Raw genomic sequence first — 25,736 nt, 5'->3', positions numbered from 1 at the left:
CATAACGATGTAACCTGCAGAAATAAGTAATTGAAAAATCACTATAATATACACAAACTGACATTATACATACATTTAAAGATATTTCTTTAATTATAGCAAATTCAGAAATTGAAACAGAGTATTGTTTTTACACAATATTGATTACAAATTCACAAAAAAGAACAGAAAATGTGTATTATACATGAACAAAGTTGTCAATACATTTGGAACAGACAGGGGAAATATAGCCAAACAGGAAATAAAGACTTGAGATGTGAATGTCACAGCATCTTCTTTATTCATATTTATGCATACAAAGAAACTCAGCCATGTTAAGAGAACCAGTACACAGCTTTCTCAGGCACTCTCTCTCTCTCTCTCTTATACACACTCACACTTGCTCTCATGTGCTGCAAGGCTCACAGGTAAAGCTACTAATACTTGTCTATGAAGCTGGTAAACTGTACCCAAAAATAATGATGCTATTTTTAATACAATTGAAAATTGTCCTACAATCATCTACTGTAGAAAAAAAAAGAAGAAAATAAACAATTTGTGGTTCTAGGATCAGTTATCCAAGCACTCCTTCAGTCTGTTATTTAAAAAAGAAACAAAAAACCTACTTCCATTCAGTAATACTGTGTAGTAAGAACATAGCTCCAGGTTTTCCATCTCTCAGTCTCTGACCCATTAATAGCAGTGATACAGGAATGGACACAGAAAGCTGCAGTATGAGATCACTAACAGCTGAAATGACTGTTTATGTTGCCACATATTGACAGACAAGTTATTTAGTGTAGGGGAATCTAATTGTAATAACTTCCAAAATAGCACACAAAGACAACCGACAGTCCTCTAGTCAAGTGCTGATCAACCGAAAATAACAGATTTCCCCCCAAAAAAAGTAGTGAAATGATGCTCAGGTGACTATTTGTGTGTGTGTGGGCGGGGGGGATGCAGCTGTCAGAGGCAACATACTGTTATTTTTAGAAAGGCAACTTATTCACGTCTTTGACTCTGATAGTCAAAAACACTACAGGAATAACATTGATTACTGTCTCTAATGTCATCTTCAGTCATACTTTGATTACAAATGTATAAAATAACTAACAATCACAAAAGAACACAAACATACTGACTTTAAGACAACACATTTACAGTGACGGCAAAAAAAAAAAAAAAAAAAACAGACGCAAGACTCGCATGCCCATTCAAACAAGTCCCTAATATTATACATGTAGCACATTCAAAATACAGGACTGAGACGCATTTTATCATCTCCAAACAAATCGATCTAGTCATTTAAAGATTATACATGATCATATTTGTGCTATTTTTCCTTTAGGATAACTTCCAATATTCTTTCTCGAAGTGTTTGAAAACAGGACAAATTAAAGTGAGAATTAGTCAGGTACAATCTAGCCATCGTTGAAAACAATATTAATAACGCAGGCTTTCACATCTAAACAAAAATACTAAGGTAAATTGTTTGCTTTTAAAGGGATAGTTCACCCCAAAAGGAAAATTCTGTTATCATTTACTCACCCTCAAGGTGTTTCTTTTGTCGAGTTTCTATCTTCTGTTAAACACAAAATATTTTAAAGAATTTTGGTAATCAAGAGTTGATGGTAGCCATTGACTTCCATAGTAGGAAAAAAAAAATACTATGGAAGTCAATAGCTACCTGGTAACTATTCTTTAAAATATCTTTCTTTGTGTTTAAAAGAAGACAAAAAATATATAAAACATCATACAGGTTTGGAACAACATGAGGGTGAGTATATGATGACAACATTTTCATTTTGGGGTGAACGATCCTTTTAATAAGGCATCACTTATTATTTTACCCTTCAGATGACATTCTCTCCCGTTCTTCCCTGTTGTTTTGATTAAACTTTAGGTCAAATCTAAAGTCTTTTCATCCCCATCGGTTTCAGTTTCTCAAGCTGGTGACAGAAGTATAAAGCTTTAATCCTGCAACTCATTTCTCTCTCCAACCCTCGCTCAATCCCTCAGGCTGTTGATAGACGCGCAGATTTTGAGAGCAGGACCGAGTTTGATGTTCATAGTGGACATGAGATGCTCTTCTTTGAGAAGCAACAGCGCCTGCCCATCAATCTCCTGTGACAGGAACTGGGATGCCAAGTCCTCACAACCTGACAAGAGATGTCACAATGAAGGAGTACATTAAATAATATCGTAAATATACAGGAGAGCACAAAGCACACCTCACGTTTGGCATCAGAATACTGACCTTGAAGAGAAGAAATGAACTGACACACTTCCTCCACACTCCAGCGAGCAGGGTTGCCAGATAAGAAGTGGTTCTCGTCCACTGGGAGGCCACTTGGTGCCGTGTCATCCAACTGAGGGCCACAGTGGATTGGTCTCGGGCACGAGAAGGACGAGCTGGGAGAGAGTGAGAAGAAGTCTTCTTCTTCTTCACAGCTGGAGATGTCCTCAGAACGACTAGATTCCGAACGACACTGCGAAATAGAAAAAGTCATATTTATTTACTTTGTTTTGAAATTTCAAACAATAAACTTAATTATTTAAAACCTAGAAGCTGTAAAACCATACATGTTTAATTTCAGTTCCCTTTAGATTAACTTTGGGATCAGTAGAATTTTTTAAACAAGTCTCTTACGCTCAATTCTTACGCATTTACTTGATCAAAAATGCAGTAAAAACAATAATATTTTGAAATATTATTAAACATTTTCTTCTCTATTTTAATATATTACATTTAAAATTTAAAAAGTTTATTCCCATGATGGCAAAACTGAATTTTCAGCATCATGATCTTTCAAAAATCATTCTAATATGCTAATTTTGTGTTCTTACCATTGTTGAAAACAGTTGTGCTGCTTAATATTTTTGTGGAATTTATTTATTTATTTCAGGATTCTTTAAAGAACAGAAAGTTCAAAGGAACTTTTTTGAAAAGTTATTTTTTGAAACATTTTAAATGTCTTTACTGTAACTATTGGTCAATTCAATGCATCCTTGCTGAATAAAAGTATTAAATTCTTTAAAAAAAAAACATTGTACAGACCCGAAACTGCAATGTCCATCATCTCACCTTTACTGGAAGATGCCTGCCTGATATTTTAGCACAGGCAATCTCAGAGCTGCTCCTGCGAGGACCCCTGCGCCTAGCGATAACATCCTGCACCACAGGGCTCCCTGGTGGCCGTTCAGCACCCTCAAGACCCCTACTAACACGGTAGTGGTTGCTGCAGCTGACATTGTACCTGAATCAAAAGGTTCAGAAGTCAGCGATAAATCAATACACACTCAATCAGGTTTATTCATAGTTAATTACATTTTTTCTATATAATTTTTTTTAAATTAAAAATCTTTTTTAGAATCTGTCAATGATATGGGATGATTTTGGTCTTACCTCTTGGCACAGGTTTTGGAACAGAAGCGCTTGGATCGCCTGAACTGGTTGGCTGGTGCAAACCTTTGACAGTATTCACACTTTAACTCTGTAAACAATATATAGACACAATGTGTTAGAGAGAGAGAGAGAGAGAGAGAGAGAGAGAGAGAGAGAGAGAGAGAGAGAGAGAGAGAGAGAGAGAGAGAGAGAGAGAGAGAGAGAGAGAGAGAGAGAGAGAGAGAGAGAGAGAGAGAGAATAAAAATAATATGTCTAAACAACTTAAACAGTTTTCCACAAAGCTTTGTTTGAAACACACGGCCACTCACTATCACGGATGTTCTCTCGGTGTAGGATGGGTGGAACAGCCACAGGAAGTTCTTTCACTGGCCCAGTCACCTGTCAATCAGCAGAAAAATGTCATGTGTGTTCTATACCTCTCAGACCATTGGTCCATTAATTAATGAACGTTTTAATGCTTGATTATCTTTCTACAGTGGTCTGAAAACACATTTTGCCTCACCATGAAACACTAGATTCGTATTAAGTAGAAAGACTCACAGGGAAAGGTTCGGCTCCCTCCTGGATAACAAAGCCCTCAATGAGGTGAGTGAGAACCTGAGGTTTGACCACAGCCTGTGGGACAGGTGCTCGATCGCCCTGTCCTCCAACACGAGGAAGAGGGAGAGAAAGAGAGAGAGTAGGAGGAGAAGAGAATGCCATCTCTGGGGCTAAATCAGAAAATAGACAGGGAGAAAAAAAATGTTCAGAAAAGCAAAAACGTTAATAAAAAGACAGAAGGGAAGAATAAATACTGCTATTCATACAGATAATAAATTGTAATATATATAAATATATATATATATATATATATATATATATAAGCTATTAGTATTTTTAAAGATTAACTTTAAGTGAGTGTTGTTAAATGATGGCAAAGGTAAAAATAGGGGGGAATTGATTATGAGTTCAAAGTCTGTGTAGCGAGAATGGTGTCGTCTTAGCGGACCCTAATTTAATAACAAATGATCGTTGCGACGGAAGAGAATAAATCAAAACTAACTTTAGCTGGAAAATAACTTTATTAAAGAACCGCTATAAAGCCAAAACAATCTCTGTTACCTTAAATTATACGTTTATCTCTGTAAAGCTGCTTTGAAACAATCTACATTGTTAAAAGCGCTATATAAATGAAGATGACTTGACTTGAGCAATTAAATATCCAGTATTTACCATTAAGATGACAAAAAAAATGGATTATAACCAATTTGGAACCGATATTATCTGTAATCATGACAGGCTGGTTGTACATTTGATAACATGTAGGTAAAGATGCAAATTTGCGATGAAAGATGAAAACGTGATACATTTTTTTCAGAATTTGTTGATGAATAGAAAGTTCAAAAGAACAGCATTTATTTGAAGAAGAAATTCTTTTGTAACAAAAAAAGCCTTTACTTTTACTTATGATCGATTTCATTTTTTTTTTTCTGAATAAAATTATTCTTAAAAAAAAAAAAAAAAAACTTACTGACCTCAAACTTTTTCAATGGTAGTGTATAATTTTGGGCATTTTTTGGGCACTACAAAAACAGCATTTTGCGTCTCAGGCATACCATCCCTTGCCTATGGCTCACCTGTATCTAGTGAGGGAGCTGGTGAAAGAGGAGGGGCGGAGTCTTGCATTAACAGACTTGCATTGATGGTCTCGGCTGACATCTCATTGGGTAAATCGGATTCTGATTTCCTTTTTAATGGACCAATCACAGGCTTTGTCTATGAGAGAAGGAAGATTACACAAGTGTCACAGCATAAACACACCATGAGGAAATACAGTTCACCTATTATCTACTAACCTGAACTGGTCCAGACTGAACGAACACGGAGTCTCCAGAGTTATTCTGTCCATCCATCGAGTGTGTGACGGATGCAGAATTGCCATGACTCAACGCTGCGCACTGATTGGTCTGCATCTGAGACATTGGGAGGGCACTTTGGGCTGTTTTAAGGCACACGCCGGCTCCGCCTGTTTCCACGGGAGTCATCATAGTAACAACATTGCTACCGGAGTTATTGACGGGCACGACACCTGTGGCATCCTGCTGGGCGCAACAGGTACGAGCCTGGGGCACTGCTAATGCCTGGGAGTTTCCTAGCGTGCTCTGCCTTGCGCCAACCAGCTGAACTGGGACGTGGGGAGGGTGATGGCCCCCCGTGGCCTGGCCATTGTTGGGTGGTGCTGGGAGAATGGGCGGTGGGTGACGAGGGGGCATCTGCACTGGCAGCCGATGCCCCTGAGCCGTTTTGGGTTGAATGGGCACATGCCCTGTTCCATGACCCAGTTTTTCCGAGCTCAGATTCACCCCCGTCTGCTGGAGTGGCTGCACCACTAACGTCTGGGCAGTCATGTTGGATTTGGTTGCCACCGTACCCATCGGATAGCCTTGAGAAGATGTGGGAACATTGGATGTGGGCACCAGGATGTGGGTTACGGTGGCCGCAGCAGCTGGTACTCCTCGAGCTTGGCACAAGCCAGATTGAGAAAGGAGGAGCTGGGAGAGAGGGAGCGAGGGGGAAGGCGAGGAGGACGGAGGGTTGGAAGAACCTCCTGCTTGCTGTGGGGTGACAGCGGATTGGTTGGAGCCCTTCACAGTGAGGCCAGACATATTGGGATTGGTGGTGTTGGAGTAGTTTTGCAGTTTGGTGTTGGCGAGCGGTTGAGTCTGCGCTTGGATCTGCTGAGCTGACTGACCAAACTGCTGCTGCTGAGTCTGAGGCTGCTGGGTAAGTGGGTATGAACCTTAAAGTCATAGAAAGATAGAGAAACTACAGTTAATTTCATAGCTAGTGCATTTGGAAATGACTGCAGCAGATGCATACATCTAGGAATTTGAGAGGAAATGTATAACAATAAGCAACATTTGAAAATTAATAGTCAATATTTGTCAATATTTAAATATTATGCAATATTCTGTCAGATAAGGTAAATTATCTAGCTGGCTGACATGAAGTATTGTAATAGCCCTGGTAGTATCATTAAGAATAGGTTGAAAATTACAAGCCAATCTGAAATGTTTTGCTCACCAAGACTGAATTTATGTAATCAAAATTACAGTAAAAACAGTGAAGTATTATGACAATTTTAAATAACTTTACTATTTGAATCTTTTTTTAAATGTCATTTTTTTCTGTCATGGAATAAATAAATAAATGTTCAAATGTCATGGATAGATATATGTGAATATATATGTGAATAATAAATAAAACATGTAAAGATTAAACATTTGAAATTAGAATACATTTATATTTTTTGTGTTGGGGCAGGGCAAGCGGAAATCTGAACTACTGGCTCAACTGGGCAAGCAGAAATAACCTGTTGAGGCCTGTAATATCTTAATTTTATTCCTCACCACTCGTCTCTTTTCTGTCTGCAAACTCGGTCTTCACAGTAGCCACCCTTGGAGTGGACACGCAACGCATTGCCAAGTTCTGTACCTAAAAATGGGAGAGACAAAAGAAATAATGCAAGAGGCAAAACAAATGAAAAGTGTGAATGGTCTAAACGGGCATGATATGACAGGTTTTACATAATTTGTCTTTTTAAAAGCTGACAGTGAAATTCTGTAAAACAGAATTACAGGCAGTAAGAATATCTTTGATGTTTAACAGACGCTTTTCACATTTCCGGGGTTCACCATAGTTGGGTAAACTTCTATAGCGGTAAACGGGAGCAAATACCATTTTTGTATTTCCATTTGCTCCAGTAGAAAAAGAAAGAATCTGTGATTTCCAAAGAGGGAAAAAATATAGAGAGATTGATAACAGCAGTGAGAAGAGAGAAAGATGTCAAATTTGCCATAATTCCCTCGTTGTATTAGAAACGCCCTCTCATCAGTGTTAATTGATTTTTTGTAATTTAATGCAAAGGTAATATAACACAAAGTATAGCGTTATAAATTGATTACAAATGAAAATATGAAAAACCACTAGATTTGTGATGTGGAATGAGATTTCTCTGTTGAAAAAGAAAGACACAAAAACAAAGCAACCTAAAGAATGTCTTGTTGCATGGTGAAGAGTAGAGACAAAAATCACTCAGAAGGCCAGATGTCACACCTGATCATTGTCTGACTGGTTACTTGAGGATGTAGGAGTCGTTTCCTGTTGCTGCTGCTGCTGGGTTTGCTGTTGGGCAACCGTTGCCACAGCAGCTGTCGCTGTACCACCAGGCATGAAAATGAGCTGAGGGGTGAGAGGTGTCTTGAGAGAGCGGTTTACCTGTGGGGTGGAAAGACCAGTTAAATCACACCCTTAGGAAAAGAGCGAGCTTGGATAAATATTATATTAACGTTCACCCGGTGAACAGTTTCATACTGTTGTTATGACAAGTTGTAAAAACATATGTTAGGTTTATGTCTGGATTTAAGTACTTACTCTCAGGTACATCTGACCCTGTCCACCAGAGTTTCCACCTAACAAAACTGACTGGCTAAGGGCTGTTGATGTTGCCAAGGTGGCAGGTCCTATCGGACGGGGGTTTGACATGGTCCCCCCACCAGAAGTGGTACTTAAGTTCACCTAAAAAAAGCACACCACAGATCAGCTTTTACTTATTTAATAAAACATTCCAAAAGAGAATCAGAAACTGAGGATAGTTATCATACTTAGTTATGATACTCATACATACATATTTATGACACCAATCCACAATTTGCTTTCTGACTTGTGATTAAACCACATTATGTTCATTCGTTGGACAGAGGAGAGCTGGACCCTGACTGAGCTTGGTTTCTCCCAACCTGATGATGACATGGAGTTTGGGTTCCTTGCCACTATCACCTCTGGCTTGCTTAGTTGGGGACACTTAATATGCAACAATATTATTGATCTGACTGTACTGACACTATCGCATGAGAACTGAACTGAGCTGAGCTGAATAATGGCATCACTGTTTTCTGCAGAGCTGCTTTATAGCTGAATTGAAGTAATTTAATAATGAATGATCTTCATAACGGAAATAAATCAACACTAAACTGACTTCAGCTGAGCGATGACACTTAGTTTCTTTTTAAAGCTGCTTTACAGATTAATTGAACTCCGTTTGCATCACTGAATCATTTTCCTGTTGATCACTGTAAAGCTGCTTTGAAACGTTCTATATTGTATAAAGCGCTATAAAAATAAAGGTGACTTGACTTGATTTGCAACACTTATTTGATAGATTTAAAACCAGAGACTCACTGTGCATTGTGCTGTGCTTGTAGCTTGAGAGACACTGTTACTGGGAGAGCTGGACTGACGACTGGCTGCAAGAGTTGCCTGAAAGTATAAAAAGGAAACCTCTAAACAACATTTGCAGAATGACACTACAAGCAGTGTCAAATCTTTAAAGGGTGGTGCATTTTTAGATCTGAAAACAATTAGCAACATATCATCACATTTAAGAACCTAAACGAAAGAATGTTTTTCCATTGAATGTTAATAATAATAATAATGGTAATCATAAATAAAATAACATCAATACAAATAAATAATAAAATTATTAGTAATACATATTATTTTTTTGCAATAATTTAGGTAAATCATACAACTACAATGTTACATGTAAAATAATTACATATGATCCAAAACAATGCTTATATATAAACCAGATTATCTATACTACCATTCAAAAGTTTGGGGTTGGTAAGATTTTTTTAATGCTTTTGAAAGAAGTCACCAAGGTTGAATTTATTCAATTCAAGAACACAGTAAAAACCGTAATAGTGTGAAATATTACAATTTAAGTTTTCTGTTTTAATACATTTTGAAATGTGATTTATTTATACTGAATTTTAAGCATCATTACTCCAGTCTTCAGTGTCACATGATCCTTCAGAAATCATTCTAATATGCTGATGTGGTGCCCAAAAATAATATTTCGTACTATTATTATTATTATCGTATACCCGCCCAGTATTCTTTGATGAATAGAAAGTTAAAAAGAACAGCCCTTTTTTTGGAATATAAATCTTTTGCAACATTATAATTTTCTTTACTATTACTTTTAATCAATTGAATGCAACCTTGCTGTAAAAAAATATACATTTCTTTCAAATAAATAAATAAATAAATAAAATACTGACCCCCAAACTTAATTTATTATTTTACTTATAATACTTATACTTATAATAAATTAATTACTTCTTTTTTTCTTTTTTTTTATACTTTGCATAACTTGGTTGTTTTTCATCATTCATCAGGGCAAATATCTCTAATCATTTTTTTTTCCCCTGCTGAACTGAAATGATTTTTTATAGATTTTGCATGACATGATTGACTGAATTAGCCAGACCTGTTGCACAGCGGCCAGGTTGTGGAGTTGAGCGCTGTTGATCTGCTGCTGCAGCATCAGCTGCTGGAAGTACTGAGCTGCATTGGGCTGCCTCTGTAATGCCTGCAGAGCCTGGAAACATATTTAAGTGTACAGACAACTACATTTCCCAAAAATCAAGACATTCAAAGTCAAACCGAGGCACTGAGGTGAATAAGTGATTTAATCTTCACTGAAATTTGGCTGTAAGTCTAGTTTGCTGTGGCTTTGTGACCCACCTGCACAGCTTGCCTTTCATAAAGAGACATTTGAGCTATCTGAGGGGGGCGGGAGTTTCCCCCTGATGCTGCACTGCTATTGGCTGAGCTGGAGTTGGTCTGGTCTTCTCCTGTCTCCATGCTCACTGGATGGACGACCAGTCAATCAAACTTTGTAATAGAATACCAGAGAAAAATATGCATAAACAAACAATTTAGAGCGGGGTTTTATGCTTAATACATTTCATAAAATGTTAATTAAAACAGTTAAAAGTCGTTTGAACACTTTCGCACAGACACACTTGTTAACTTGTAAGACCCCCTAAGTCTTTTAAAATCTTGAGTAGAATATCTTTAAAATAATGCACCGATATCAAGTAGTTTTAATATACATAACAGTAATAACGAACAAGTAGTTGTTTTAGTTATCTGTCATCTGCGGGTGATCGAGGTTCTGTGCAATATTTACGTATCAGCAAGTTGCAAAGCAGCTTACTAGTCAAAATAACACCATGCACAATCATTTATTTTACTATGTGTATGAGCAGAAGCAATGCATAGGGTGAAAATAAACACCATGTCCACTCCCAGTATCTCAACTGCAGCTGCAAAAATGTTGGCGGACTGGCGACTCCTAAAGTGCCAAACAGACATAATTTTACCTCTCTGCGATCGGCAGTGTTTTTGCTTCCCCCTCTCGTAATGGAAACAACCACCTGGAAACGTTGAGTCCACAGTTGCTGTAATCGAAGTAATATAGTTCCGCTATGTGTTTATTTTTTTGCTTTTTTAAGTATTGTTGGAATTCTTCAAACAACGGTGATTGTGATGAGGCTAAAAAAAAAAAAGCGATGAAACACCTCCCCGCCCCCCGTACTGTTTACTATTCTTTTTCCGGCGCCAAAAATGACGTACCAGATAGAAGTCTGAAGCGTTGTCAGAGAATGGCGTTGTCTTGTAATTACATAATAAAAGTCTCGTCCGTCTTTCTGTCTGCCCGTCCACCTATCTATCTGTCTGTAGTCTGTACATATCTATCTATCTATCTATCTATCTATCTATCTATCTATCTATCTATCTATCTATCTATCTATCTATCTATCTATCTATCTATCTATCTATCGTATGTGTGTACTGTTGTAGGCTATGTATTTATATAAATCGAATGGTGAATTTTCCTTTTCTACATGTGAGTGTAAATGCTATAGCATTACACAACAATTTAAAATATTTGTAAACATTTTAAGGTAAACTAGTTTTTATAAAAATAATGAATTTTTGAATATCAGGGCTATAATTTTCTAACTATATGTTTTCTTTTTTAAGTCACATTTATGTCAGTTATGCCTCATTGACTTTGATTTGGCCAAGCAATGTATTTCAAATGTTATTATATTTTATAATATTTTTTTTTTCATTATTCTAATTTATTTCTAATTAATCTAACTTTTATTACAGAAACTCCATCTTTAAAGAGATTTATGCAAGCCATTTTTATATGACTCACCGTGATACTTATTGATTTACGAAAAAGAAGAACACACTAAACACACATGAAGTCATCTAGAAAATGAAAGTATGCCTGAAAAAGGGCTCATTTACAATCTGGACTGACCTGTTTTTCAGCTGACAGATCACCGGAAAACAAAACATAAGCACAGGTAGTCATGTTAGCCTGTATGCGCATGAAGTCTTTACATGATTTGACTGCTTGAACCAGATAAAAACCTCAGTAAGTATATATTTTCTCCACTGTTTTAGATAAGACACTTATGTATGTTTTATATATAAGCAATATGAGTACTGTCAGACTTACTGTGTAAGAAAATAGATGTAGTCTACCTAAACAAATGCTTCAGATGTACCGGTAATTACAAAAACACAGAAATGGTTAACATATTTTAACATGATTTACTGAACAAAAGTGAAGTGTTAACATTTTAAAAGAAGTTTACACTTTAAGACTAATAAAACAAAGAGATCACATGACAGGTTGTGGCATATGCAAATTTCCAGATGCCATATTGGTTTACCCTAACAAGATTAAATCAGATTTTTAAATAGACATTTATATTCCATTATAACAAGGTGTCTACAGATATAAACAAGTTAAATTTAAGACTTTTAAAGACCTTTTTAATACCACCTTGTATGAAATTTAAGACCAAACATGTAATGGAAATACACGTACATGTAATATTTAATGTTTAATATAAAAAGAAAACAAATTATAAACGGTGTCATAAATGCTATTTATTATTATTATGATATACAGTGAACTTTCATATCAACAGACAATATCCCACACAAAAAATCCCCACAAAAGCACAGCATCACCAATATTTTTGGTTGTGTAAACAGCTTATTCTAAAGAAATATTTTTTATCAGCTTTTCCATACACTGTAAAAAGTTGCTGCCTTAATTTTTTAAGTGCAATCAACGCAATGCTCATGTTTTCCAGGAATAAAGAATTTAAAAGATAAAAAACATGAAGCCTACAAGATCCAGAGTGTGGTGTACGGAAGCAGAGGCTGGTGCAGGGAAAGATGGGAGATGGAAAAGGGAAAGTTGGTTGGATAGGCAGAAGGGATGGAATGATGTTGGCGAGCTAGAACTGAAAATAAGGATGGAGGTCGGCTTGACTGAAAATACAGGTGGAAAGAATGAAAGACGAACACAAAATCAGGCTTTAGGCCATGCTACAAAGGGACAAAGTCAAATGAAGCATTCAAGAGTTTGTGTATCTGGGAGTGGAAAGACAACTTCTAAAGAACAGATGAGCAAAGAAGCAAAGGGACAATGGAGGAATGAAGACTTACTAAAAGAACATGTTAGTGTAAAAAGTCCCACTAAAAGACCACAGCTGGATGTCAGTTCCCATTTTTCCAGTGGAGCTGATGCTGGAGTTGGGAACATTTCGGAACCAGGATTTGGGCTCCCGAATAGGGTTTCTTTGAACGAAAAAGCGCATCCTGGTTCCAGATTGGTTACCAGCTCTAGCACCAGCCCCAGTGGAATGTCTGTAAGTGACTACCTAGTACTTCTAAAGTCACTCCGGATTAACCTGCCCAAAGGTGTTTTAAATCCTAAAGTCATCAGACTATCACAGAATGCAGGCATCATTCAGAAAGCCCAGGATATTGTAAAAGAGCTGGAAAACCTCAAGCTTCAGTTTAACAGCATTCCACGTCTTGGCTGCCGGGAAATTAAGAACTCACTGTCACTGAAAGACAATGGAAAAGTTCTTGAAATCACAGTGATGATTTTCTTTGAAAAAAGAGAAGTTTCCGAGGCAAATCTGAGAGCACAGTGGAGAAAGAATGTATCAAACACAAGCTGTGGATTCAGGTTCAGAGACAAATACAAGACAATGGCCATCTCCACACCCGCTATATACGCTACAACACAGACAAGGAGCTGGAGACAGTTAGAAGTTGGAGACAATCTTCCAAACATTTCTGAGGGTGTGACAGTGAATGTCCATGACATTGAGAACAGAGACTATTGTGACGAGTCGGCTCTCTGGACGACCTCCCCTCCTCAAAGGTTCGGCAAATATTTCCAGAACCCAGCAGATGAACGTGAATGCCTCAAGTTCTACCATGAGCTGCAAACAAACAGGACAGTGAGATACACCAAAGGTAACAAAGTAGAGTTCGGATTCCTCACTGGAAGACTAGACTTCTTAGCAGAAGTAAAAGGGGGAAAAAGAGAAAAAATGGTGATTGAGTGTAAAGGAACTACTGGAGATATGATAAGTAAAGTCTTCACTAAACCAAAAAATGGTGGTCGTTGTGCAGACCTGAATGAAACACATGAGTACTGCTATCAAGTTCAGGCCTACATGTACATCTTAAACAGGGTAGCAAAACAAACAAAAGGCTTTAACTCTGACAGGGCCATCATGGTGTTTAGACACTACCACAAGAATGGTAGAGAACCCAGAGATTTCTACTGGAATTACCTGAGAATGAATGAAGCAACACAGCAGAAAATCAACGAATTGCGTGTTTTCTGTGAAGAAGAGGTTCTGGCCTGTTTCCTGGCTGTTCTACATCTGGTATTCCAGAAAGCCACATAAGTGAAGAACTTCTAGAAGTTATGTCTCAGTGCTGTGAAAAGCATGACAGCTATTACAAAATTAAATGTGCTTGTAAGGACAGTGTGTTGGGTAGAAACATGACATGTTACAAATCGTGATGTTGCTAAATTAGATATTATTAGAATAAGGAACTATATATATAAAAAAGCAGTTATGGTTTTATTTCTCCATAGGTCAGTAATTCACATACCGGCCAGGATTAATATAGTTTTGAATATAAAGAAATAGACAATACCATTCTGAAGTAAGATTTTTGCTGATTATTGATTATTGCTGACGTTTAGGGTCAGGGTTCCAAACTTCCAGTTCAAGTGGGCAAAAAAACTTCGAAAAAGCAGCAGCCCGAATTCGCTAATCCGTTTTCATCCACTCCTTCAAGTGGACTATGTTAGTGACTGCATGTTCTGATGTCGGTTAACATCACATGATATGTAGGCACAAAAATGAAATATAATATTTTTAGTAAGTGTTTTATTTTAAAATAATTGTTTTTAATGTCACATTTGTATGATTTGACAAACCCATGAACCGCCAGCAGTTGCAAAATATAAAATGCATTGTAATGACTTTGTATGATATTTCCATTGTACATTTGAAGTAATATGTAAATAAATTGCTTTAAGATTGATTCATGTAAAAAATTGTATGCCTTTACAATTTAACAACATAAACTAATAAAGATTCCTGTCAGACAAACCTTATTTGAGTGTCTGCCCCTTCTCAACATCACTTTTTCATTTCTCTATTCTCTCGTTGGTTACGTCTCTTGACCCCCCACCCATCTCTCTCTCTCTCTTCCTCTTTTTCCTGCTCCCTCCCTCTCTCCCCTGCTGCCTTGCCTCCTCTCTCTAAGAGAGTTTGGTCAATAATTGATGAACCTTGCTTACTGAAAGGGTAACAGGTCTATAGCAGTAGTCCATTGCCCATTCATGTATCTGTCCCTCCTCCCAGAGCAGGTTTTTTGAGAGGCTGTATAAACGCTCCACAAACAGTTTAAGACAATTTCAGCGAGCAAATATTCACCATTTTATCTATTTAAAGCCTTTTAGTTGGTCTGTATATGTGCAGTAGTTCACCAACCTCTGATGTCAATGGCAGGAGATAGGCATGCAAGAGTTACTCCTGTCAGTCAACAGGCAGCAGGAGACAAGGAAGGATGTAAGGAGAGATTAAATGAGAGAGTAGCAGGGGGCAGAGAGAAGAGAGAGAGAGAGAGAGAGAGATACATGTACACACACACACACACAGAGAGAGAAGCAGTTAATTCCCTATCAGGAGTGATGGCCTGTATGCCTGGTTAGCATATTTCTGTGGCTGTCTGTAATAAACACTTACCATGGAAGGGAGAAACGAGAAGTTGTTCTCCAGAAAAAGAAGTTTCACATTCGGAGCTTACGGAGGGTGAGTGAATAAGACATATAGCATTCAGTCACTACTGTAATTTGAACACAATGTTGTCTGAATTAGGGATTTTTTACATGTTCCGTCTTTATTCTGTGCACAGGATTGACAAGTTCATCACTGGAAATGAGAGCAGGTCAGCTTACAGTTTGGGTTTGTTGCTGTTCTCAGGTGTTTGAACTCAGTCATCGCATACAGACTTTTCCATGACGCTTGTCTCTGTGTTACAGCTGTGCAGAATCTGTGGGTCACAGCATACTGGATATTTTGGATTCACCCTCCAGTGAGGCTAAGCCACTCACTTCTGCACCATCCAGTCAGAAGGTAAGAAATCTCCCGTTTTAGACGTTCTGAAGATGTTGAAAATGAAAATATGGAGATGGTTAACGCATCATGGAAACATTGAGGAGAAACTGGACAAATGACATTTTATATTGATAATATTCTGATTATACCTTGCAGGGTGCATTATCTGAAACATTCACTGTCTCTGTCATTCCCTCATCATTTCTCTGCAGGTCACTGAGTTGTTTGCAATCATTGAAAAGCTACAGGTAACGTCATGATCTTTCTTATCCCACATTCTTATTCAGAGTAAACAACGCAGTGTAAATACAGTATGGTTGCAATGATGATGATGATTTCACTGTGGTTGTGTTTGTCTGCAGGGTAGCAGATTGGATGAACAACGTTGTGAGTTCCCACCACCTCTGAAGGTAGGGGTTTTACTTTTACCTAAAAAAATATAAATGAGTGCTGGTTACCCAAAACTATTTGTTTATGTGAAAGTTTCAGTCTATAGAGAATTATTTTAGCATATCATAAGGGGTGTTTCTTCAGCTTTAACCACTTTTATGTACCAGTTTTGTTTTTTTGATAAATGAAGGTCACATTTAAAATGTCATATATTTTTTATTTTAGAAATGCCATTTTCATCACAAAATACTATTAAACACAGTATACTTTGTGGTGGAAGTTTCACTGTGGTGGAAATTATGTTTTAAAAAGATGAAACTTCTAGTGATGCACATATATACACTGTTAGAGGAATTTTTGTATATTTAGTGAGAGAGTAAAAAGCATGATTTAAAAGAGTTTATTTTCTAATAGTCCAGAAGGCTAAAAGTGCCCGTAGATGAAGAAACACCCTGATATGCATGTACATGTTCCATACTTGTACTTATAAAATACAAACATACCATTCAAAAGTTTGGTGTCAGTAAGATATATATACAGTGCTATGCATAATTGAATACACCCATGCTAAAGTTGACTAAAAAGAGGAATAAAAAATCATATTTTGGAAATTGAACTTAATGCCTTAATTTAAAAAATTAGGAAAAATCCAACCTTTAAGGACACCAATTTTCTTTGTGAATGAATAATGTATCGTAAATAAATAAATGTTCTTCCTTAAAATACAAGGTGCATAAGTGTGTACACCCCTATGTTAAATTCCCATAGAGGCAGGCAGATTTTTTTTTTTAAGTATTTTTTTTTTTAGGATACTATGCATCCTGATAAAGTTCCCTTGGCCTTTGGAATTAAAATAGCCCCACATCATCACATAGCATTCACCATACCTAGAGATTGGCATGGTTTTATTTCAGTTAGCCTAATAGCTAGTTTGATTTGCATTGAGAGATGATCTTATGGAAAGTACCCCATGCCAATCTCTAGGTATGGTGAAGGCTATGTGATGATGTGGGGCTATTTTAATTCCAAAGGCCAAGGGAACTTTATCAGGATGCATAGTATCCTAAAAAAATTTTTTTTTAAATACTTACAAAAAAAAATCTGCCTGCCTCTATGGGAATTTAACATAGGGGTGTACACACTAATGCACCATGTATTTTAAGGAAGAACATTTATTTATTTACGATACATTATTCATTCACAAAGAAAATTGGTGTCCTTAAAGGTTGGATTTTTCCTAATTTTTTAAATTAAGGCATTAAGTTCAATTTCCAAAATATGATTTTTTATTCCTCTTTTTAGTCAACTTTAGCATGGGTGTATTCACTTATGCATAGCACTGTATATATATATATATATATTTTTTTTTTTTTTAAGAAATTAATAGTTTTATTCAGCAAGGACACTTTAAATAGCCTGGTCCTACCAGACTCTCGTACATTTCATTTGTACAGAGCGGAAGTACGTAGCCAGGCTACACTTTAAATGGATCAAAGGGGATTTATAATGTTACAAAATAATTCTATTTCAAATAAATGCTGTTCTTTTGAACTTTCTATTAATCAAAGAATCCTGATAAAATGTATTACAGTTTCCAACAAAATATTAAACAGCTGTTTTCAACATTGCTAAAATAAGAAATGTTTCTTGAGCAGCCAATCAGCATATTAGAATGATTTCTGAAGGATCATAATATGACACTGAAAACTGGAGTAATGCCATCAGAATAAATACATTCAAAAAGTTTTTTAGTAGGCATCTTTAAAAAACATTAAAAAAATTCTTACTGATCCCAAACCTTTGAACCATAATGTATATAGTTTCAAGTTCCCATAATCACTATTGATCACTCAGACACGGCTGTTAAAGATTGGAGATGGCTTACCTCTCATCCTGCCCCCTAAATCTGGAGGTTATTGGATCGACCCTCCCCTGGATAGACATGTGGAGACCAGCCCAACTCTCTCACAGGGGGGATTCGGTCTGGAGAGCTATGACATCATGGAGAGAGATAGTGAAGCTAAAGTCTATCAGGAATTCTTCCGCCACAGAGTCAGTGATAATTTTTTCTTTTCTTTTTTTTAATGTGGAAAACTTCATCAACTCTAAATATAGTTAGAATTTTTTTTATGCCTTTCTTTCATCTTTGCTGCAGTATCATCATTCGTTCACTGCCTGTGACCCCTCTCTTGGGCCCCTAGTTTTATCTGTTTGTCTTGAGGAAGAGGAAAATCGCCTAAGAGTCATTCTGAGGTTTGTATTTTGTAACCACCTTACATGTCATTCATTATGATGGTGTGCAGTAATAACTGCCTGTACCAGATCATCCTGATTAGTTTTCTTTCTTCTTTTTTTTTTTTTTTTCATTTTATCAGAATGAAGGAGTGCTCAATTAATGGCACATTCTCTGTTTCTCTCTTTCAACAATTTCCAACGGCAGTGGAGCTGGCAAAGGTATCTCAAAATCACACAACCGGTTTTACTTCATTCACATATAAATGAAAGTGAATAGAAGTTTAAATAGCTTTGATTTGTTTTTATTTAAGATGCTGTGCTCAAGTATCAGCGTGTCATTTTTTGAGGCTGTGAGTTACTTGAAGGTACATCTTCACTTGTCAAATCTGTCTGTACTATGATCTGGTGGAAGTGCTAACTTCCAATTCTTATTTTATAAACTGATAAATTCCATTAAGTAAAAACTTTTCTGACACAATCAATGCAAATGTCGTCCATCATCTCTTTTCTTTCTGCATCGTAAGGCCCCAGAGGTCATAATGGCGTTTGATGAACACAGGGTGTCTCAAAACTTTAAATTCGGTGTCTTATACCAGAGAGAAGGACAGGTATGCAGATACAAAAAATATGATGCCTTGTTCACCGATTCACCTGACATGTTCACCAGTTTTCTAATGCCAGCCTTGTTAGTTTGACTAGGTTTGATGAATAAATAGCCTAAATGGATATTTGTAATTTCTTGTTACAGTAACATTATTTTGTTTTCGATGTATGTGATGTAGTTAACAGAGGAAGATATTCTCAGTAACAATGAGGAAAGTGAGGAGTTCTTGGAGTTTTTATCAATACTCGGACAGACAGTCAAACTGCAAGGATTTACTGGGTAAGAGGGTTACGACTCGCTCCTATTGATATTTATTGATATCAATGTGCCATATCTCGCAACATGATTTTACCAAGTACAACATGTTCCTGGATCAACATCTTTGATGATCCTGGAACAACATTTCAATTTATGTTTACAGTTTAAGTCAAGTCTAGGCTTATATTCAGGGTTTGGTGCTTCTACTTCAGTGTTTTTCACCTATTATTTCCCTCGGATGTTAGGGATAACTTATTGTTAGGGTTAGATTTAGGGGTAGGGATTGGGTTAGGGCTGTATTTTTGGAGAGGAGCACTGTTTCTCTAGTTTCTCGACCTGGATCAATAAAATATGTTGACCCAGGAACGCGTCTAACTCTGCAAAATCAGGACGTGCATCGATATCAATAACAAAACACTACTTTTAAATATGTTGTCACCTGCCAAAAGAGCATCAACATTTTCCATCTCTTAGGTTCAGGGGAGGTCTGGATGTCTCTCATGGCCAGACAGGAAATGAAGCAGTTTTCACTTCCTTCCATGGACGAGAGATTATGTTCCATGTTGTCACCAAACTGCCGTTCACAGAAGGAGATACACAACAGGTTAAATTTAATGAAAGTGTGTGTCGTTTTAAAAAGAAAAAGAAAATAATCAATTAACCTCTTTTACCAAACTTCTGTAAGCCTCATGTTATGTATGCTAACATTCAGACCAACAGCAAGACTCTGATGGGTTTTTTTTTAAGCAACAGTTCAACAATAAACAAGAAGTTCATATTGAGTAACTTACATTTTAGACGCAACATTGATGGTTGCTTAATGTATATTTGCATCGGCAATGAAAATATTCCCCCCAAAAAATTCCAATCTGCGTCTCCCATCAACACAAAGTAACTGGTGGTGATTCGTTCCCAAATGAATCAGTGTAGTTGAACGAATCTGTCGAGTCACTGTTTCGTTCATGAATTAATGATTCACTAAATAAGTCAGTACTCACGCTACCTACTGGTGTATCGATATTACTTGCTAAAAGAACCCCTGAAATCCTCACCACTAATACACAGAATGGAACAATCACAGACAAGCTGAGTGATATGTGCTTGAATATCCTTCATAAAAATCTTCTGTCTTCTTTTCAGTCTTTTCTTGAATTACAACTCTACTCTTCTGTTTTTCCTCCTCAGTTGCAGAGAAAGAGACACATTGGGAATGATATTGTTGCCCTGGTTTACCAAGAGGGTCACACTCCCTTTATTTCGGATGTGATCAGATCCCACTTCTTGCATTGTTTTATTGCAGTGCGGAGAATAAAGAGAGAAAATGAGGGAGAAGGTGGAGATGGAGGATCATTTCAGGTAAAAAAAAAAAGAAAGAAAGAAAGAAAGAAAGAAAGAAAGAAAGAAAGAAAGAAAGAAAGAAAGAAAGAAAGAAAGAAAAGAAGCAGCTACATTTAGCTTTATCAACACTCTTTTTTAATTATTTTATTTTATTTGTAGATTTATATTTCAGTAAAAAATACAAACATTAGAGAACCAAAAAAGAGCAAGTGAGGAATAAGGTGAAAAAAAATATATAATTTGAAGTGATGATAATAGTAAATGTAAATCAGAAGAAAATACGTTACAGTTAGGTTTAAATTTAGGATCCTTTGCTTTGTCAATGTGGCATTTAACCATCATCAAAAAATAATAATTATCATCTAGCACCTTATTGTCAGAAACATCAGATTTAAAACGCTTTATCATCACTCACTGTGTACTTCAAAATCTCTTGTTTGATTGACAGGTATCTATCACTGCTAGGGAGGATGTGCCTCCATTTGGCCCACCCCTTCCTACACCGCCCATTTTTACTGAGGTGAGATCACATGACTTATAATAATTCAGAGGTTTCAGCAAGGCAGCTTTCAACTCTCTTACATCAGTACAATTATTTACCATTTGGTCTCAAATAAGAAACATGATAGACCCACTACATTTCCTTTGCCATACGTGAATGTTTATAAAATATAAAATCAACAATTTAAAAAAAGTATTAAAATAATACTTTTTAATTAGTCCCTGACAATGCTCTGAATTTCTACTTCCAGGGCTCAGTTTTAAGAGAGTTCCTTTTGACCAAACTTATAAACGCTGAAATCTCTTGTTACAAGGCAGAGAAATTCAGTCGACTAGAGGTAACCAACCAGACATAAAACACCTAAACTAACCATTCTCTTGTATCACAGCCTTATTTTATAACACTTGTGCTTCTATTTCTCTCCTTTTGTGATCTCAGTCACGTACTCGTTCGTCTCTCTTGGAAGCACTGCGATCTGAACTGTCTTCCCGTTCCCAATGCATGCTGGGAGAGCCGTCACTGCCCAGCGTCCCCCTCACTGAAGGGGGGAGGAGTGTTCCAGAGGGTGGTGGAGGATTCATTGAGAACTTTAAGGTAGATAATCTCAGAGCAATATACAGTAGGCCTTGATATTGTTACTGGATAGTGTTTGTTACTGTTTGACATTAAAATGAGCATCAAATAAATCACTTTATGTCTCCCTTTCCATCTTAAGAGAGCTATTAGAGTGCGAAGCCACTCATTCGATACCTTGGGAGTACCAAAGAAGGCAGGTGGTGTAGCAGGGCAGCGACCAAAGGTCAGCAAATACCAATAACACACTAATATTCTCTTAACACATGTGACATAATATATTTTATCATCATTTTTGTGGTTTTGCTCAACTATGACCATCTTTTCATTATTTTTTTTTTTACTGCTAAAACACTGGAAAAGGATGGTGAAAGGTAAGAACAAATATATGAAATATTTGATAATTTTCCTTTGATGTTAAGTGCAATGCAACTCACAGATTCTCACACAAGTTGTGTATAGTTTTATATTTTACTTCACTCACAGCGAACAGACAAGCGGAGTGGGATACACTGAAATGAGAGGTCAAACCAGTCCCCAGGATGAACTATAGATGAAGGATGTGTCGCTATTTCGAGACTAAGCACAAAAATACTTCCAAGACTTCAAGATAGGTGCTTACCATCCAGTAAAGACTGCAAAGCACAATTAACTAAATAGATAATTTAACTTAAACTTTGTATTAAGGTAAGTTGTGACTAGCTGCAAGTGCAATCATAAAGATATGAATATATAAGATTTCATATTATGTATATTATCATTTGAATGTCTTCTTTGAAGTGGCATGGAGTAGATTCAGTGGCTGCTTATAACCAATGTACCCCAGTGAAGGTGGTTTTCATTTCTGGAATTGGAACAATTTTTCTATCCAACTGTGATTAAATGTGTATTTAAAATACTTTTCAGTTTGATCTGCAACAAGAAACCCAATAAATTAGAACATTATATATTACTCAACCTGCCAGGACCAGGTTGGGGAAAATGCAGTATTTTCTATCCACCCCATTTTCTTCTACATCAAATATCTATAAAAATCTATACACCTTATGTGCAAGATGTCAGTCACTTCCAGTTTTTAGTTATACAAGTGTCATGTTGCTTTATTGCAAACTCTGATATTTTTAGGTAAACTGATTTATAGCACAAATAGCTTTATCATACTGCACTTTAGACATTTACTTGGCTAATAAACCAGAAATCTCACATTCACATGAAAAATTTGGTGGATTCAGTAGGAACTTAGACCATATTCCACAATACACTTAATTTAACTCAAGTCACAAAATAAAACTGCAACAAATCCCTTTGGGTCCATTTAGAAACCTTTGTGGTAAATAACTGCATCAGGAAAATGTTGAAGCTCATGTAACTATGGGTAATTCATTAACGGTAACATTAAACAAAATGTTACACTTGAAAAGGACAAGCAAATAGAATTTGGAATAAACCATTTTTATTGAAAATTTGATGGAGAAGAGAAACAAAAGCAAGCACTGCTGAGTATCTCCACCCCACTGAAAGGTAAGAGTTTAATCCTCCTCTTCATCATCACCGCCTCCACCGCCACCCTGGGCCTTCTTGGCGTTCTTTCTCTTCACACGACCAGGGCGACCACCACCGTATGGAGAGCGGAGAGAGAAGTCGATGTGCTTCTGGCTGTCCAGCCTCACCACAAAGGAGGGGATGTTCACAACTTGCTTGCGCACCCTGCAGAATAACAGAAAAATAAAATGTAGCCACATGCACTGAAGGTTATTCACATTGAGAACTGATGTTGCTGCTCTCGAGGCCTCATTGACGAGGAATTCTTGACACCACTGACAATCTGACAGTTTTAAATGGTTTTAATCACTGGCCAAGAGAATTGTAGCAACATTACAGTACAAGACCTGCCAAAGTGCCCACATACGTTACCTGGTAGACTCTGTTTCATGCAATAAAGCACCCCAGACGTCATGGAAAGCTCTGGGTTTTGGGCTTTTATTACAAGCAAAGGTATACGGTTTAATCACCGAATTGACCTTGCAGAATATTTCATTCCCACTCACCGGGAGGAGTTTAAACATGGTCAACTAATGAAAGAGGAAGAAAACCTCAATGCACAAGTGTTCAGGGAAATGTTTACAATGTTAAAAAGTCCTAAACTAAGAGGGTTCTACACATCCAGCATGCTCCTGAATCTTACCGGATGTGCCTCTGACGGATGAGCACACGTGCGTGGTGGATGCTCTTGGCAAGGCCAAGTTTGAAGACCTGGGTCTGCAGCCTCCTCTCCAAGAAATCCTCCACTTTCAAGCCCAGAATGTAATCGAGCTTCATCTTGCCCTCATCCAGCACTCCAATACGCACCAGACGCCTAAGCAAAGCATTACCTAGAATAAGACGATAAAATGGTGAGAAGGAATAGATACAATACCAAACAAAGTTAAAAGCAAATAAATGGCCTCATTGACGAGGAATTCTAGGCAGCACTGACAGTCAGACTTGATAAACATTTTAATCATTGGCCATTCAGTTTCAGATACAAGTCACATTTCATCTACCTTCAAACAGACGTCTAGCATCCTTCTCATCCAGAGTGAGAAGCTCTCTGGCAGCTTTGCGGATTTTGGCCAGAGTGAACTTCACACGCCAGACTTCTCTCTTGTTTCTGAGTCCATACTCGCCTGTGGAAAAGAGGATTTTAAATGTATACTCCCATCACAGTAGGGACACAAGTCAAAATCTTTTTTCCTTAATTTTGTTCTCACCAATGAGTTTCAACTCCTGGTCGAGACGTGACTTCTCGAAGGGACGTCTGGGTGTGACGTATGTCTTACTACAAACCCAACTCCTGGCAACCGGCATGGCGACTTACTGACGCCTGTGAATAAAAAAAATTTGGCAATTAAAAATAAATAAAGTAATACATTTAAGGTTTAATAATTATCCAGCACAGTATTTCCTCTTATCTTTGCAACCGCGTAAGCCTTCGTATCAAAACATTTTATACTATAATATGGCTTTAAAATCTACTTTAAGAACCATGATGTAACGTTAGTCAACCGTTTAGGCGTAAATTAAATGAACAAATGATGAGTATGAGAGATCACTTCATGACTAGGCCGGAACGCCTTATGGAAACACGTTGCGCTACACCACGCGATAAAGCTCATTTCTCTGCATAATGTAGCCAACTAAAATACTGGAAGTGAAAATCGGCACCTTACTATGCACACGTTTATTAATGTTATATTAAAAACCTTCAAAGCACGAACGGTGAGAAATTATGACAGAAATAGTGAGGACCAGGCCGCCATTACCTGTCTGTGTCAGGCTCGCAGAGTAAAGAGAACGTGTTCTCGGCCTGCCGGAAATTTATATACGGTTTTTAAACTACAGTACCCACAACGCTTTGCGCCTTCCGTTTAAATCACTATTTATGAATTATTTGCTTCCCCCTACTGGCCAAAAGGCGCATTTCTATAAAATGGCCACTTCTATAAACAACAGAGAAATTATTTGATGTCCATTATTCACAAAGGAATTAAAAACACCTCCAGAAGTGGGCGAACAGAAGACAATCGCCCATGAAGAATATATGGTCTTTAAGTGGAACTGCAACAGTTTTCCAAGCACATGAATGACTCAACGAAGTCATGTTACAAGTGGGGAAACTTGATTCAAGTGTTGCCGCACTGTTGTGACCTTGGTAATGAATTAGCCACTATGAACGAAAAGGCTTCTAGACATCAAATCTAAAGTTGGTCACTCTTCTTTCACTGTTTGCTTTATGTGAAGTAAACATTTTTTTTTTTAGATACCATATAAGTAATATAAAAATAATGATGTATAAGATACAATGAGCATAAAGGCAGCATGCAATAAATGAGACAAATTCAGTTTTTTTCTTGACTAATTCTTACAACAAATTTGTCTTGACTAATTCTTGCATTCAACTGATTTAGTAACCTAACTTCTTTTTTTTCTTCTTTTTTTTTACAACCAAAGCTTCTTTTTTTCACACAATACATTTCTCAAGTGTTACCTGAATTATTTATTTATTTATTAAATAAAATTATAAACATATATTGAGTGGGTTTGCATAATAA

At 37.0% G+C, this 25,736-nt stretch overlaps 3 protein-coding genes across 4 annotated transcripts; 1 reads left to right on the top strand and 2 right to left on the bottom strand.

Moving 5' to 3' along the window:
- Positions 1-263: 263 nt before the first annotated feature.
- phc1 (polyhomeotic homolog 1) lies at positions 264-10,813 on the bottom strand. The gene is made up of 15 exons (XM_084384614.1): positions 10,598-10,813; positions 9,957-10,106; positions 9,700-9,810; positions 8,607-8,684; positions 7,800-7,943; positions 7,482-7,643; positions 6,776-6,860; positions 5,222-6,165; positions 5,003-5,141; positions 3,927-4,096; positions 3,695-3,764; positions 3,386-3,473; positions 3,065-3,236; positions 2,237-2,468; positions 264-2,138 (listed from the first exon to the last, which is right to left on the bottom strand). Exons 2-15 carry the CDS (start codon positions 10,074-10,076, stop codon positions 1,987-1,989), a joined length of 2,667 nt encoding a protein of 888 aa, XP_084240740.1. The 5' UTR covers positions 10,077-10,106; positions 10,598-10,813; the 3' UTR covers positions 264-1,986.
- Positions 10,814-15,320: 4,507 nt separating this feature from the next.
- Positions 15,321-22,934, top strand: rap1gapl (RAP1 GTPase activating protein-like). The gene is made up of 19 exons (XM_084435647.1): positions 15,321-15,439; positions 15,543-15,575; positions 15,670-15,763; positions 15,958-15,993; positions 16,108-16,155; positions 17,990-18,187; positions 18,291-18,388; positions 18,511-18,589; positions 18,682-18,735; positions 18,895-18,978; positions 19,153-19,253; positions 19,707-19,836; positions 20,418-20,588; positions 21,019-21,090; positions 21,323-21,409; positions 21,511-21,666; positions 21,788-21,871; positions 22,009-22,019; positions 22,132-22,934. The coding sequence occupies exons 1-19, from the start codon at positions 15,375-15,377 to the stop codon at positions 22,196-22,198; spliced, it is 1,668 nt and encodes a 555-aa protein (XP_084291773.1). The 5' UTR covers positions 15,321-15,374; the 3' UTR covers positions 22,199-22,934.
- Positions 22,935-23,081: 147 nt separating this feature from the next.
- On the bottom strand, positions 23,082-24,990 carry rps9 (ribosomal protein S9). Of its 2 annotated transcripts, none has more exons than XM_084435649.1 (5): positions 24,948-24,990; positions 24,396-24,508; positions 24,189-24,311; positions 23,831-24,017; positions 23,082-23,717 (listed from the first exon to the last, which is right to left on the bottom strand). In XM_084435649.1, exons 2-5 carry the CDS (start codon positions 24,490-24,492, stop codon positions 23,714-23,716), a joined length of 411 nt encoding a protein of 136 aa, XP_084291775.1. In that variant the 5' UTR covers positions 24,493-24,508; positions 24,948-24,990; the 3' UTR covers positions 23,082-23,713. The 2 variants fall into 2 exon arrangements, with proteins under 2 accessions (XP_084291775.1, XP_084291774.1); XM_084435648.1 differs by having other exon boundaries at positions 23,082-23,352.
- Positions 24,991-25,736: the final 746 nt, after the last annotated feature.

This window comes from Rutilus rutilus (genome assembly GCF_951802725.1).
Source record: "Rutilus rutilus genome assembly, chromosome: 17".
Taxonomy (NCBI): Eukaryota; Metazoa; Chordata; class Actinopteri; order Cypriniformes; family Leuciscidae; genus Rutilus; species Rutilus rutilus.
Note: the sequence above shows the minus strand (reverse complement) of the source record. Positions and strands in the feature narration are given on the sequence as shown.